Source organism: Rhinoraja longicauda, chromosome 18 (genome assembly GCF_053455715.1).
Source record: "Rhinoraja longicauda isolate Sanriku21f chromosome 18, sRhiLon1.1, whole genome shotgun sequence".
NCBI lineage: Eukaryota > Metazoa > Chordata > Chondrichthyes > Rajiformes > Arhynchobatidae > Rhinoraja > Rhinoraja longicauda.
The window spans coordinates 36,282,381-36,297,614 of NC_135970.1; the positions used below are offsets into that span (position 1 = coordinate 36,282,381).

Sequence of the window (15,234 nt, forward strand, 5' to 3'; positions counted from 1 at the left end):
AATGTAAAGAGCTGGAAGAACTCAGCGGGTCAGGCAACATCTCTGGAGGGAAAGGAATAGGTCACGTTTCGGGTCAGGACCCTCTTTCTGATTGAGAATGATCAGCCATGATCACATTGAATGGCGGTGCTGGCTCGAAGGGCCGAATGGCCTCCTCCTGCACCTATTGTCTATTGTCTATTCTGACTGGATGGTTCAAAGTCTGAAGGGACCTGCAGACTGAAGAAGTGTTCCGGCCCGAAACATCACCTATTTCTTTTTCTCCATTGATGCTGCCTGACCTGCTGTGTTACTCCAGCACTTTGTGTCTATCTTCACACTACTTGTGACGCCCGCCAACAGGAAAATGTCAAGTCCGCACGGCAAATTCTCTGCATGTAAAAGCTCCTTTCAAAGGGCAGCACAGTGGCGCAGCGGGTAGAGCTGCTGTCTCACAGCGCCTGAGGCCTGGGTTCGATCCTGCCCTTGGCTGCTGTCTGTATGGAGTTTGCACGTTCTCCCAGTGACCGTTAAGGTTCCCTCCGGGTGTTCTGGTTTCCTCCCACATCCCAAAGACGTGCGAGTTTGTCGGTGAATTGGCTGCTGTAAATTGCCCCATAGTTTCCAGGTTGTGTATAACATTGACCTGGGTTGAACGGGTGTTCGATGGTCAGCAGGTCAGCCCGCATCCACCCTAGCCCAGGGTGGAAGGGTCCAACACGAGAGGGCACAGCTAGAAGGTGAGAGGGGGAAATTTAAATAAGAGATGTGAAGGGCACTTTTTTTTTTACACAGAAGGTGGTGGGGGAAGGAACGATAGTGGCATTTAAGAGGCCTTTGAATAGGCACATGGAAATGCAGAGAGTATACGATACGATAGAACTTTATTTATCCTAGGAGGGAAATTGATCTGCCAATAGTCGTAAAGAACACAAAATACATGAAACATGAAATTAAAATGACGAGCGGAAAGGCTTGCAGGGGATGTGCAAACGTCGGGGATGGGGATGGGGTGGAGGTCACTCTCAGTCTCAGTCTACCCCACGACAGAAGGGGGAGGAGTGGTACAGTTTGATAGCCACAGGGAAGAAGGAACCCTGATATTTAGAACTGAGATGAGGAAAAACTTTTTCAGTTAGAACTGAGATGAGGAAAAACTTTTTCAGTCAGAGAGTTGTGAATCTGTGGAATTCTCTGCCTCAAAAGGCAGTGGAGGCCAATTCTCTGAATGCATTCAAGAGAGAGCTCGATAGAGCTCTTAAGGATAGCGGAGTCAGGGGGTATGGGGAGAAGGCAGGAACGGGGTACTGATTGAGAATGATCAGCCATGATCACATTGAATGGCGGTGCTTGCTCGAAAGGCCGAATGGCCTACTCCTGCACCTATTGTCTATTGATCTCCTGTGCTGGCGTTCTGTGCTGCCTCTTGGTGGGACCAGTCTGTTGCTGAAGGTGCTCCTCCGGTTGACCAGTGTGTCATGGAGGGGGTGAGCTGTATCGTCCAGGATGCTCCATCATATGGCCCTTGTGGCTAAAGGGATCAGGGGGTATGGAGAGAAGGCAGGTACGGGATACTGTTGGATGATCAGCCATGATCATATTGAATGGCGATGCAGGCTCGAAGGGCCGAATGGCCTACTCCTGCACCTATTTTCTATGTTTTCTATGTTTCTATATGGAGGTCAGGAGGGAACTTTGGTTACCTGGCGCTTGGCGGCAGCAGCTCCACCAGCCGTGCTACTCTGCTGCCCTCTTGACAATGGGCAATATTGTCGATGGGGAATATCGTGGACACGACAACAGATGGGAGGAGACTATTTTCCGGACTGAAGTGCTCACCTAGTTGGGAAAAGTTAAACCTTGTTCCAGAGGGTGAGGTGATGCTGGATCCTGGTGAAAAAGGCGAGTTGTTGATGTTCTCCTGAAGCCCGCCAGCGGAGTGTGAACGCAGCCACTCTTTCGTCTCTTCATTGCTTCGCGGTTGAGATGAAGGAGTGTACCTATAGAAACACCAACCGCCGTAACAGAATCATGCATTAGGACCGAGACATGAGCCTATATATCCATCTGGGTCTCCCATTATTTGCGCATGTTTTGCAGTAAGAGGTCATAGAGTGATACAGCGTGGAAACAGGCCCTTCGGCCCAACTTGCCCACACCGGCCAACATGCCCCAGCTACACTAGTCCCACCTGCCTGCGTTTGGCCCACATCCCTCAAAACCTGTCCTATCCATGCACCTAAGATGGGGACAAAAAGCTGGAGTAACTCAGCGGGTCAGACAGAGATTTTCCCAGGGATGCTGTCTGACCCGTTGAGTTTCTCCAGCTTTTTGTGTCTATCTTCAGTTTAAACCAGCGTCTGCAGTTTCTTCCTCCACACTATCCATGTACCTGTCTAACTGTTTCTTAAACATTGCAGTAGTCCCTGCCTCAACTACTTCCTCCGGCAGCTCGTTCCATGCACCCACCGCCCTTTGTGTGAAATTGTTACCCCTCATATTCCTATTAAATCTTATCCCCTTCACCTTAAAAGGTGGTTACAGGAAACATCAACTGTAGCAAAAAAAGACACAAAGTGCTGGAGTAACTCAGCGGGTCAGGCAGCATCCCTGGAAAACATGGATCGGCGACTTTTCGGGTCGGGACCCTTCTTCAGACTAATTCTAATGGGAGGTGGGGGGGGGAGGAGAAAACTGGAAATGAGAAGGGGTGGGACAAAGACAGGTAGATTGGAGGATTCAGATGATTTTTGATTAGCAGATGAGTGGATAAGGGCCAAAGGTGAAAAGGCAGCAAAAGGCAGTGAGAGGAGAGAAGCAGAGTGAATTGTGAAGCCAGAGGAAAGGATGTAGGCAGTAGGGGACCGGGTGGGGGAGGAGGATGGGGAGCAGAAAGGAGGGCAAGATAGATGGACAAATGGGTAAGCATACGGGTGGGGCACACGGAAGAGAGGGCAAAAAAAGAGGGGAAGGGGCAGAATGTTGTTAGGTCGACACCTAATTCTCCAACGTGTAGCAAAGCTTTTTATAAATAAAGTCACAAAGTGCTTGGAGAACATGACGACGTTTCGTGTCGGGACCCTTCTTCAGACTGATTGTAATGGGGGAAAGGGGCAAAAGCTGGAAGAGAGATGGGGTGGGACAATACCAGGCAAGTGATAGTCTGAAGAAGGGTCCCGACCCGAAATGTCGCCCATCCTTTTTCTCCATAGATGCTGCCTGACCTGCTGAGTTACTCCAGCACATTTAGTATATTTAGTATAAACCAACATCTGCAGATCTTTTGTTTCTCCATGTTATCCACATTTCCATGTTTCTTTATAAATAGCCTGAGTTGTTATGCAACCCTAAGATAATCTTATTGTCAGACTGTTAAATGTGTAACTTATAAAAAGTGTGAACGACCGAACGGCAATAATTTGATTCGATTGGTGAGATTATTATCTTCAAGCTTCCTTCAATAAATTCTGCCTCAGCATTTACTGTTGGATAAATGCCCACGATAAACAGCTTGGTAAACTGGTGAGAGATTATCACATAGTGATAACAGTGCAGCCATGAGTATAATGAGATTAGAACACTGGCCAGTGACTGAACCCACTTTGACACCCATCACTCTGCCCATTTGGATTCATTCTCCTGTGATTTCACGCAAAAAATTGTCAATGGAAGACCAGGGAGAATGCTGGTCTGATTTATAGTTTTCATGGCCAAGTCAGTTGCCTGAGGAAATTCTGGCCCATTTTCACTGCACAATTAATCATCTCTCTCTCTCTCAGTGGCATATGCTGCAATACACTGTAGATTTACCTCCCCGCCACCATTTCACCCTTGCTTTTCTAATCGTGTAGATACAAGGGAGATGAGGAAGGAGAAACAATTCTAGACGCAAGGGACTGTCGACGCTGTAAATTTTTTTGGGGGTGTTTTATGCATCAAATGTTTGGTCCTTTGATGTAGTAATGATCAAAGTAGAAGCTGCCGGAATGAATATCCCATTGGATAGCCAGTGAACGCATCGATAGGACCGTTGTTGTTGCTTCATCCATTGTTAGCATTGGACTGGAAAGAATATCGGTTAACTTAGGGTTAACAAGGCAAGCAAACAGGCTTGAGATAAGCCAGCTACAGCCACATTCAGTGAAAGCACTTTTGAATCATGCTCACAAAACAAACATCAAGTTAAGCAACAAAAAAAACACAGCCACCCGCGTGAGACAGGTTCCAAAATCCAGCCTGCGTGATAGCATAAATGAAGCAAAATAGAAAGCTCACAGAGGGAAAATGGACAAAGGCCAAATCACAGCAAGGGCCACGAAGACAAAGTGCTTGTGCCTCAGCCACATAAGCAAGATCCATGAGGGATGTATCAATACCTGAATCCTTTCTTAGGCAGAGTATTCCTATCAAGCTGTGGATCACTGTGGGGAAGTGAGAAGACAGCTGAGTACAAATATCAGGTTAAGGTGTTGTACAACTTTAAAAAGTGTCAAAACCCTCATAACTTCTTGGACATCTACAGTACATTGATTTCTTTCATCAGCTAGATTTGCTATATATAATACGAGGAAAGCAAAATGGTAGTTTTCTTATGTTACAGTATGAGGTTTATAACTTTAAATATACGTAATTTGAGGTACATTACTGTAAAGTCTGTCGCATATAAGCTGCGTCTGGAGTATGAATAGCCGTCTTTTTTGGAAACTCTGACATCGTATTATTAAATACATTCAGTTTTAATCATGTACAAAATTTGTTCCCAAGAACAGGAGGACTAGCTTCCTCTCATCACTTTTGGCAATTGTTTCTTTGGTGTTTTTGATGCCATTCCATCACTTTACCGCGAAGGAATTATTTTCCTTTATTTTCAGATCTAATATCAAAATGGACTGAGGAACATCTGTCAAAATGCAGCCTGATCGTACCCTGGGAATGGCCAGTACCAGATCATATTCTCAACGGCAAGTCAATGAGTATTTTTAAGGCAGAGATAGATAGATTCTTGATCAGTACGGGTGTCAGAGGCTATGGGGAGAAGACAGGAGAATGAGATTGACAAGGAGAGATAGATCAGCCATGATTGATTGGCGGAGTAGACGTGATGGGCCGAATGGCCTAATTCTGCTACTATCACTTATGAACTAGTTATTGGTTACACATAAAAAATCAGAAATAATTGAAAGAGATCTCATTAAAAAAATGTACAACTTTTTTGGATTAGCAGCAAAACACAAAATGATTTTTAATCGTTACAAGCAAAGTCTAAATGACAGATGCTCTAGTCAACATCAGTAGGATTATTTCTTGGACAAGTCTTATAGAGCTGTACAAAACCATGAGAGGAATAGATCGGGTAGATGCACAGTCTCTTCCCAGAGAAGGGGAATTGAGAACCAAAGAATATATATTTAAGGGGGGGAAAGATTTAATAGGAACCTGAGGGTACCTTTTATCACACAGAGGGTGGCGGGTGTATGGAACAAACTGCCAGAGGAGGTAGTTGAGGCAGGGTCTATCTCAATGTTTCAGAAGCAATTAGACAGGTGCAAACGCAGTCATGGGGAGACTTGAGTAGATGGGACATGTTGGCCGGTGCAGGCAAGTTTGGCTGAAGAGCCTGTTTCTGCTTTTGACTAAGTCATTGAAATGGCACAAACTTAACACTTCATGTAAAATGTAAATATATGAGCAGACCTGTACATTTATTTAATTAAAATGCCACATTCAAAGTAACAGTAGACATCCTCGTCAATGTAAACCAATACAGAGTCACTTTTGTGGTTAAGGGAATGTTTTGACATAACATTTCAAGTGTACAGTTATAATTAAGGAATAACAAGAATCAAATGTTTTTTTAATGACCTAGTTCATCATTTAGGGTTCATGGTTATGTCTGTGGTGGTTTTTGTTTTGTGTCAGTCATTGCATCTCGTTTTTAAGGCATATAGTTTCAGAAACTGCAGCATTTGTGGACAGAGTTGTTGGCTCTTAATAGCCATGCCACATCCATCATGCAAGCACGTTTGGAGAACTCTGTTACTAAAAGGGTCTCATCTAATTGCACTGAGAAAACCTTGTTTAGTTTAGTTTCGTGAAACAGCGCGGAAACAGGCCCTTCGGCCAACCAAGTCCGCACCGACCAGCGATCCCCGCACTTATCCTACACATGTTAGGGTCAATTTATAATGTACCAAAGCCAATTACCCTACAAACCCACTGAGTCCGAGTCGACCAGCCAGCTCTGCACACTTACATACACTAGGATCAATTTACAATAATACCAAGCCAATTAACCTACAAACCTGTACCTCTTTGGAGTGTGGGAGGAAACCGAAGATCTCGGAGAAAACCCCCGCGGTCACAGGGAGAACGTACAAACAGCGTACAGACGTGCACCCCGTAGTCGGGATCGAACCCGGGTCTCTGGAACTGCAAGTGCTGCAAGGCAGCAACTCTACCGCTGCACCACCGTTTCTATTTTTAAAGATTTACCTCACAGAATTTTTCTTCCAGAAAAGAGCATGGATTCAGAGTACAGAATTGTCCAAAGCTGAACAAATATTTGCCATTGATTTTATGCCTGAAATAATTTGTTTTGAAATATTTTTTCAAGCGTAAAAGATCAATTGACTCCACTACGGCTCACACAGACCAGCATTAACATTAGCAGCGCATTGGAAACCACAGTGCCACATATAGGATTGGAACTGATACTAATAAATATTGGCAGGTCACGGTGAACAATTCTGGCCACAGCTTTGAACATTAGACATTATGTTAAAATAAAGTTGCAAGAATGCTGCTTCTCAGTCAGGCAACCAATCATTTTTAGCTTTAGTTTGAGGTTTGGAGATACAGCGTGGGAACAAGCCCTTCGGCCCACCGAGTCCACGCCGACCATCGATCACCCATTCACTAGTTCCATCCCACACTCTCGGGACAATTTACAGAAGCCATTTAACCTACAAACCTGCACGTCTTTGGAGTGCAGGAGGAAACCGGTGCACCCGGAGAAAAGCCATGCAGTCAGAGGGAGAACGTGCAAACTCCGTACAGACAGCACCCGAGGCCCAAGGGACCCTTCCTACCCAAACCACCCCATCCCCGGGCACTTTCCCCTGCAACCGCAGGAGATGCAACACCTGTCCCTTTACCTCCCCCCTCAACTCCATCCAAGGACCCAAACAGTCTTTCCAGGTGAGGCAGAGGTTCACCTGCACCTCCTCCAACCTCATCTATTGCATCCGCTGCTCTAGATGTCAACTTCTTTACATCGGCAAAACCAAATGCAGGCTCGGCGATCGTTTCGCTCAACACCTTCGCTCAGTCCGCCTTAACCAACCTGATCTCCCGGTGGCCGAGCACTTCAACTCCCCCTCCCACTCCTAGTCTGACCTTTCTGTCATGGGCCTCCTCCAGTGCCATAGTGAGGCCCACCGGAAATTCGAGGAACAGCACCTTATATTTCGCTTGGGCAGCTTGCAGCCCAACGGTATGAACATTGACTTCTCCAACTTTAGATAGTTCCTCTGTCCCCCTCTTCCCCTCCCCCTTCCCAGTTCTCCGTCTATCTTCCTGTCTCCACCTATATCCTTCCTTTGTCCCACCCCCCTGACATCAGTCTGAAGAAGGATCTCGACCCGAAACATCACCCATTCCTTCTTTCCCGAGATGCTGCCTGACCTGCTGAGTTACTCCAGCATTTTGTGAATAAATACGCCCGAGGTCAGGATCGAACCCGGGTCTCTGTGCTGTGCTGTTACTTTATTGTAGTGGAGCTTTATTGTTTTGAAAACTGACAAAAGGAATGTGTACCTTTCTCAACTAAATGCGAAACAAAATAGTCAGATGTATTAAAATAATTACGGCCAAAAGCAGCACTCATGTTTCACTGCATGAATGTTCAAATGCCACAGTGATGCAAGGCAAGGCGGGAAGATTGCTGTAAAATAGCACACTAACAAGGAGTCCCAACACAATTGCAAAGTACTTTGCAACTCAATTTCCTTTGTCCAATTGCACTGGAATGCAATTTCTATTTTTTTTTAAAGTCCATGTCATTGAGTGATACAGTGTGGAAACAGGCCCTTCGGCCAAACTTGCCCCACACCGTGCCAATATAAATACTACATTCGCACGTGGCATCATGCGTTTTAAAACAGCTCTACCTCCTTCACCCTTCTCCTCAAACAATGGCTATGGTAACTGTGGCATTTTGAGAACTTTCAAAGTGATGGAAAATAATCTCCTCAAGGCTGTGGGAAGAAAAGGGGATTATCAACACAAAAATACGATGCAGGAATTTTAAGCTGTCGTTAGTGAAATACACCGTGCGATTACCATTTTTCTTTGAAGCGTCAGCCAACTATAGTAAGCAACTCGGCCTAAGTCAAGAACAGTCAGTGGAACTTTGAAACAGTCCCTACCACAGAGAGCAAGGTGTGACTGTAACTGTGCTAATGAGCCATCACTTATCCATTAAGGGTAGAAATTGAGTGGAAGGAAACCTGAAGTTCAGGGAGCAGTGGAGAGAAAAAAATCTAAAGGCGGAAATCAATAACCCTCATCCACGCCTTCATCACCTCCCGTCTGGACTACTGCAACAGCCTCCTCTATGGCGCACCCTCAAAAATCATCAGTAAACTTCAATACATTCAAAACTCCGCTGCCCGTCTACTCACCCACACCCCGATCCGTGACCATATCACCCCCGTCCTTTACAAACTCCACTGGCTCCCCATCCCCCAGAGAATCCAGTACAAAATCCTCCTCATAACCTACAAAGCCCTCCATAACCTGGCCCCATCCTACCTGACCGACCTCCTCCACAGGCACACTCCCACCTGCACCCTCCGCTCTGCTGCTGCCAATCTCCTATCCCCCTACATCCGGACCAAACTCAGATCCTGGGGGGACAGGGCTTTCTCCATCGCTGCTCCCACCCTATGGAACTCACTACCCCAAACCGTTAGAGACTCCTCCACACTCACCACATTCAAAACATTGCTGAAGTCTCACCTGTTCAGTACTGCCTTCAACCACTGAAGGTCACCTCACCTTCTGTCTCCTTTCTCTGTCCGTTTACTTATTTACTTATTTATCTATTTATTCATTTCCCTATGTTCTCTAAATCTCTGTAAAGCGTCTTTGAGTATATGAAAAGCACTATATAAATAAAATGCATTATTATTATTATTAATAATCAAAACTTCAAAAGCAGACCTAAAAAGCAGTCTTTTTAGTTTAGTTTAGAGATACAGTGCAGAAACAGGCCCTTCGGCCCACCGAGTCCGTGCTGACCAGCGATCCCCGCACACTAACATTGTCCTACACACACTGGGGAAAATTTACAATTTTACCAAGCCAATTAGCCTACAAACCTGCATGACTTTGGAGTGTGGGAGGAAACCGAGGCACCCGGAGAAAACCCACGCAGGTCACGGGGAGAACGTACAAACTCCGTACAGTCTTATTTTGGTTAAGAATACTGTTGGCATGTTGGGTGTCAAGGAAAGAGATGAGGGAATTTAATTAGAAAAAAGTGCTGTAGATGATGCAAATAAAGTAAAAAGAAAATAAAGGGATTTTGTCTTTGATGAACATTGAGTAATAATAGTATATGTAGGAACTGCAGATGCTGGTTTACATCGAAGATAGACACAAAATGCTGGAGTAACTCAGCGGGTCAGGCAGCATCTCTGAAGAGAAGGAATGGGTGACGTGTCGGGTTGAGACCCTTCTTCAGACTGAGAAGAAGGGTTTCGACCCAGAACGTCACCTATTCCTTTTCTCCAGAGATGCTGCCTGACCTGCCAAGTTACTCCAGCATTTTGTGTCTATCCTCATTGAGTAATAGTCCTTTTTATTTCTGGTGGATAGTGCTAAACATTCTACATAGCAGTGACTGTGTAACATATCTGGCCTCTGGAATTCATTCCATTAATGCATAGTGCTAAGGACCAATGCTAAATTTCGAGGCATATCTATTTAACTTTCAGCTCAGGAGCAGCAAGCTTATCCTTTGAATCCATGTGTTGTGTGTTCTGTGCTGATTGAACCTAACCTTTAAATCGTCCCCTTGTTCTCAGGACAGCTCCACAAAGATTAAACACTAAATGCTGGAGTAATCCTGCTGGGACAAATGCTGGGTCAGGCAATATCACTGAATAACATGGATAGGTGAAATAAAAGCAATTTGAATTTGAATTGAATTTGATGTTTTGGGACAGGATCCTTCTTCAGACCTGAAAAATTGAGGGTCCTGACTTTTCCTTTCAGACCTGAGGAAGGATCATAAGTTCATAAGTGATAGGAGCAGAATTAGGCCATTCGGCCCATCAAGCCATTCAGCCATGGCTGATCTATCTTTCCCTCTCAACCCCATTCTTCTGCCTTCACCCCATAACCCCCGGCACCTTTACTAATCAAGAATCTGCCCGTCTCCACCTTAAAAATACCCAATGACTTGGCCTCCACATCTGCATGGGGCAATGAATTCCACAGATTCACCACCCTCTGACCAAAGAAATTCCTGACCTAAAACATCATGTCTCCATGTTCTCCAGAGATGTTGACTTGAAGAACGGTCCCATCCCAAAACACAATAACCTGCCCATGTTCTCCAGAGATGCTCCCTGACCGGCTGAGTTACTCCCGCGCTTTGTATCTTTTTTTATTGGTAAAATAGCACCTGCCGTTCCTTGCACCCATAGTTTTACACGTTTTTTTCCTGTGAAACAGAACATTTCCTTGGCAATTGATACCAGTAACTTTGAACACAATTATATCTCCTCACCAGCATTCCACCGTGACATATTATTTACCAAATTCGTGACTGAAATTGTACCTTCTGTCAAGGATCACCTGAGATTAACAGGAAGTAGTATGCACGCCAATTTCATTTTAATTTTAGATTTTCTTTTATAAAAATATCAACTTGAAAAGGTCAGGAGGAAATTGATTTATGGTGATTATTTCAGGGCATTTTTAGAATGGAGGAGGGGGATAGAATTAACACAACCTTGCTTTCCCAGCTGATAACCAGCTATTTCATTTCATCGGCATCTTACTGTGCCTATATTCTCCTTTAGTTTAGTTTAGTTTAGTTTAGTTTAGTTTAGTTTAGAGATACAATGCGGAAACAGGCCCTTCAGCCATTGAATCCGCACCAACCAGCGATCCCCGCGTACTAGCACTATCCCACAATTTTACATTTATACCAAATCAATTTATCTACAAACCTGTACGTCTTTGGAGTGTGGGAGGAAACCGAAGATCTCGGAGAAAGCCCACACAGGTCACGGGGAGAACGAACAAACTCTGGACAGACAAGCACCCATAGTCAGGATCGAATCTAGGTCTCTGGTGCTGTAAGGCAGTAGCTCTACCACTGCGCCACCGTTCCGCCCCTTGGATTAGTAACAATTGGGTTTTACCTTTAAGTTTTAGCTTTTGGACTACCCCTCTCTTATCACGCTTTCCTCCGAGTGCCCTGGTCTCCTCCAGAGTGGAAACAGGCCCTTCGACCCACCGAGTCCATGCCGACCCACCAAGTCCATGCCGACCATCCATCACTCGTTCACACTATGATTCCAACAAATCATCCACCAACATTTCCGTCACCTACAACGGGACCCCACCACTGGCCATATCTTCCCATCCCCTCCCCTCTCTGCGTTCCGCAGAGACCGTTCCCTCCGTAACTCCCTGGTCCACTCGTCCCTTCCTACCCAAACCACCCCAACACCGGGCTCTTTCCCCTGTAACCGCACGAGATGCAACACCTTTCCCTTTACCTCCCCCCTCAACTCCATCCAAGGACCCAAACAGTCTTTCCAGGTGAAACAAAGGTTCAACTGCACCTCCTCCAACCTCATCTATTGCATCCGCTGCTCTAGATGTCAACTTATTTACATCGGCGAAACCAAGCGCAGGCTCAGCGATAGCTTCGCTGAACACCTGCGCTCGGTCCGCATTAACCAAACTGATCACCCGGTGGCCGAGCACTTCAACTCCCCCTCCCATTCCCAGTCTGACCTTTCTGTCATGGGCCTCCTCCAGTGCCATAGTGAGGCCCACCGGAAATTGGAGGAACATCACCTCATATTTCGCCTTGGCAGTTTGCAGCTCAGTGGTATGAACATCGACTTCTCCAACTTTAGATAGTTCCTCTGTCCCTCCCTTCCCCTCCTCCTTCCCAGATCTCCCTCTATCTTCCTGTCTCCACCTATATCCTTCCTTTGTCCTGCCCCCCTGACATCAGTCTGAAGAAGGGTCTCGACCCGAAACGTCACCCATTCCTTCTCTCCCGAGATGCTGCCTGACCTGCTGAGTTACTCCAGCATTTTGTGAATAAAACTCGTTCACACTAGTTCTACGTTATCCAATTTTCGCATCCACTCCCTACACGCTCGGGGCAATTTACAGAGGCCAACTAACCTACAAACTTCTTTGGAATGTGAGAGGAAACCAGAGCACCTGGACGCAGGGAGAACGTGCAAACTCCACAACGACAGCACCCGAGGTCAGGATCGAACCAGGGTCTCTGGCGCTGTGAGGCAGCGGCTCCACCGGCTGTTCTCACAGAAAAGTTCTTCTCTTCCTTCCACATGGATTGCATAATTTAATATCAGTTTAAAAAGGAAACTTAGGTTTAGTTTAGAGGTACAGCGTGGAAACAGGCCCATCGGCCCACAGAGTCCGTGCTGACCCGCGATCACCCGCATATTAGTTCTATCCTACACAATAGGGCCAATTTACAGAAGCCAATTTACCTGCAAACCTGCATGTCTCTGTAGTGTGGGAGGAAAGCGGAGCACCTGGAAAGCGGAGAAAACCCATGCAGGTCACGGGGAGATTGTAGAAATTCCGTACAGACGGCACGGTTAATTGGGATCGAACCGGGGTCTCTGGCGCTGTAAGGCAGCAACTCTACTGCTGCGCCACCGTGCTGCGCCTGTGTAGGGAAACAACTTTGCCCAAACAAAACTCTACCCAATTCAAAATATGAGCAGGTCATTTTGAGATTTGAGAAGCTTAGCACCAAATAATATAATTTTTTTTAAAAATACATTCAGAGCGAGCTTTGAGCCAAGATTAATTATAAACCCAGGTGATCCTTGAGGGCAGAGCTGCCTTTGATTGTAATAATCATCTGATTTAGACTGCGAGCATTACCTGGCTTGTTTCCTTGGTAAGGTATTTCTGTTGAATTTGGGGCTAGCGCGTGGGGAAGAGAGAGGGCTAGAAGATGAAATCGAACAGTACAGAGAAAAACAAAACCAGAGAGAAATCAGATTAGCACTTGGATATGAAAGAAGTGAGAGAGAAAAAATATCTAACGTGAGCAGCTCCAAGAATAAGTACATCTACTTTAGACTATACTTTAATTTAGACTTTAGGGATACAGTGCAGAAACAGGGCCTTCGGCCCACCGAGTCCGTGCCGACCAGTGATCACACCGGACACTAGCACGATCCTACACACGCTTGGAACAATTTACAATTTGTACCAAAGCCGATTAGCCTACAAACCTATATGCCTTTGGAGTGTGGGAGGAAACCGGAGCACCTGGAGAAAACCCACACGGTCTACAGGGAGAACGTACAAACTCCGTGCAGACAGCACCCGTGGTCAGGATTGAACCCGGGTCTCTGGCGTTGTAAGGCAGCAACTCTACAGCTGAGCCACCGTGCTGCCCATAGCAAATTTTGATGTTCGCTTCAATTAAATTCCTAATCACACAAACAATAAGGCAAATTAAACCTACAAACCAATGAAAACTTATCATGGGAAAGAACATTGTAAACATAGAAGATAGACACAAAAAGCTGGAGTAATTCGGCGGGTCAGATAGCATCTCTGGAGAAAAGGAATAGGTAACGTTTCGGGTTGAGACCTCAGTCTGAAGAAGGGTCTCGACCCGAAACGTCACCTTTACCTTTTCTCCAGAGATGCTGTCTGACCCTGCCGAGTTACTCCAGCTTTTAATGTCTACCTTCGGATTAAAACAGCATCTACAGTTCCTTCCAACACATTGTAAATATAGAAACAGGTTATCCACAGAAAGAAATGTGACATGTGGATCTTGTTAAGAGTAATGATCAGTTGGATGCCACGTAGATGGAAGCTGCGGTCTTTCATACTGGAGGATGCCAGCAGGGACCATCGTTGTCTGAGAACAGTGGGAGATTCTAGGGTGTGGGTTACAGCAACTTCGACATCATGCATTGTAGCGCCACTGAGAAGATCGGAGGCCTGGCAAAAGATATAGATCCAGAAAGGTAAAATGTCTGGTACCATAGTGTGTGGGTCTGATGAGTTGGAACTGACAACAGTAGGAGTTGGAAGATATCTGTGTAGGAAGGAACTGCAGATGCTGATTTAAACCGAAGATAGACACAAAAAGCTGGTGTATCTCAGCGGGTCAAACATCAAGAGAATAGGGAAAGAGGAATAGGGGAAAGAGAATAGGTGACGTTTCAGGTCGAGACCCTTCTTCAGACAATGGGCAGATATATGGATAGAAGGGTTAGACAATAGACAATAGATAATAGGTGCAGGAGGAGGCCATTCGGCCCTTCGAGCCAGCACCGCCACTCAATGTGATCATGGCTGATCATTCTCAATCAGTACCCCGTTCCTGCCTTCTCCCCATACCCCCTGACTCCGCTATCCTTAAGAGCTCTATCTAGCTCTCTCTTGAATGCATTCAGAGAATTGGCCTCCACTGCCTTCTGAGGCAGAGAATTCCACAGATTCACAACTCTCTGACTGAAAAAGTTTTTCCTCATCTCCGTTTTAAATGGCCTACCCTTTATTCTTAAATTGTGGCCCCTGGTTCTGGACTCCCCCAACGTTGGGAACATGTTTCCTGCCTCTAACGTGTCCAACCCCTTAATAATCTTATACGGTTCGATAAGATCTCTGTTTAGAGGCCTGTGGGCCAAATGCAGGCCAATGGATCTCGCCGAGAATGCCAAGTAGCCAAGAATGTCGACATGGACAAGGTGGGCCTATGTGCCTGGCTTTCGTGCTGTGTTGCCCCTGGACTCGATTTGACTCACACAGCCTTTGCTGGCAGGCTCTTTGATCAGTCCCGTTGATCTTGTTTCTGTGTAAACCTATCCTCCTCTCTCTCTGTCACATACCCTGATTCTCCTGCTTTTCCAACAATATTAGGCACAATTTAGTGTAGCCAATTAGCCCACCAGCATGTCCTGTGGATGTGGTCACAGAGAGAAGGTACAAACAGGC

The 15,234-nt window shown here is 45.8% G+C and overlaps 1 protein-coding gene across 9 annotated transcripts in view; it reads right to left on the reverse strand.

Moving 5' to 3' along the window:
* nav2a (neuron navigator 2a) overlaps positions 1-15,234 on the reverse strand; it is a 592,633-nt gene that overhangs the window by 88,294 nt on the left and 489,105 nt on the right. For 7 of the 9 annotated variants that reach the window (XM_078415513.1, XM_078415514.1, XM_078415510.1 and 4 more), the window contains 2 exons: positions 4,356-4,400; positions 1,819-1,979 (listed from right to left, as the gene is read on the reverse strand). In XM_078415513.1, coding sequence (XP_078271639.1) covers positions 1,819-1,979; positions 4,356-4,400 — 206 coding nt within the window. Of the gene's footprint in view, positions 1-1,818; positions 1,980-4,355; positions 4,401-13,155; positions 13,222-15,234 lie in introns of all 9 variants that reach the window. The other 2 variants (XM_078415517.1, XM_078415511.1) reach the window with 2 other exon arrangements.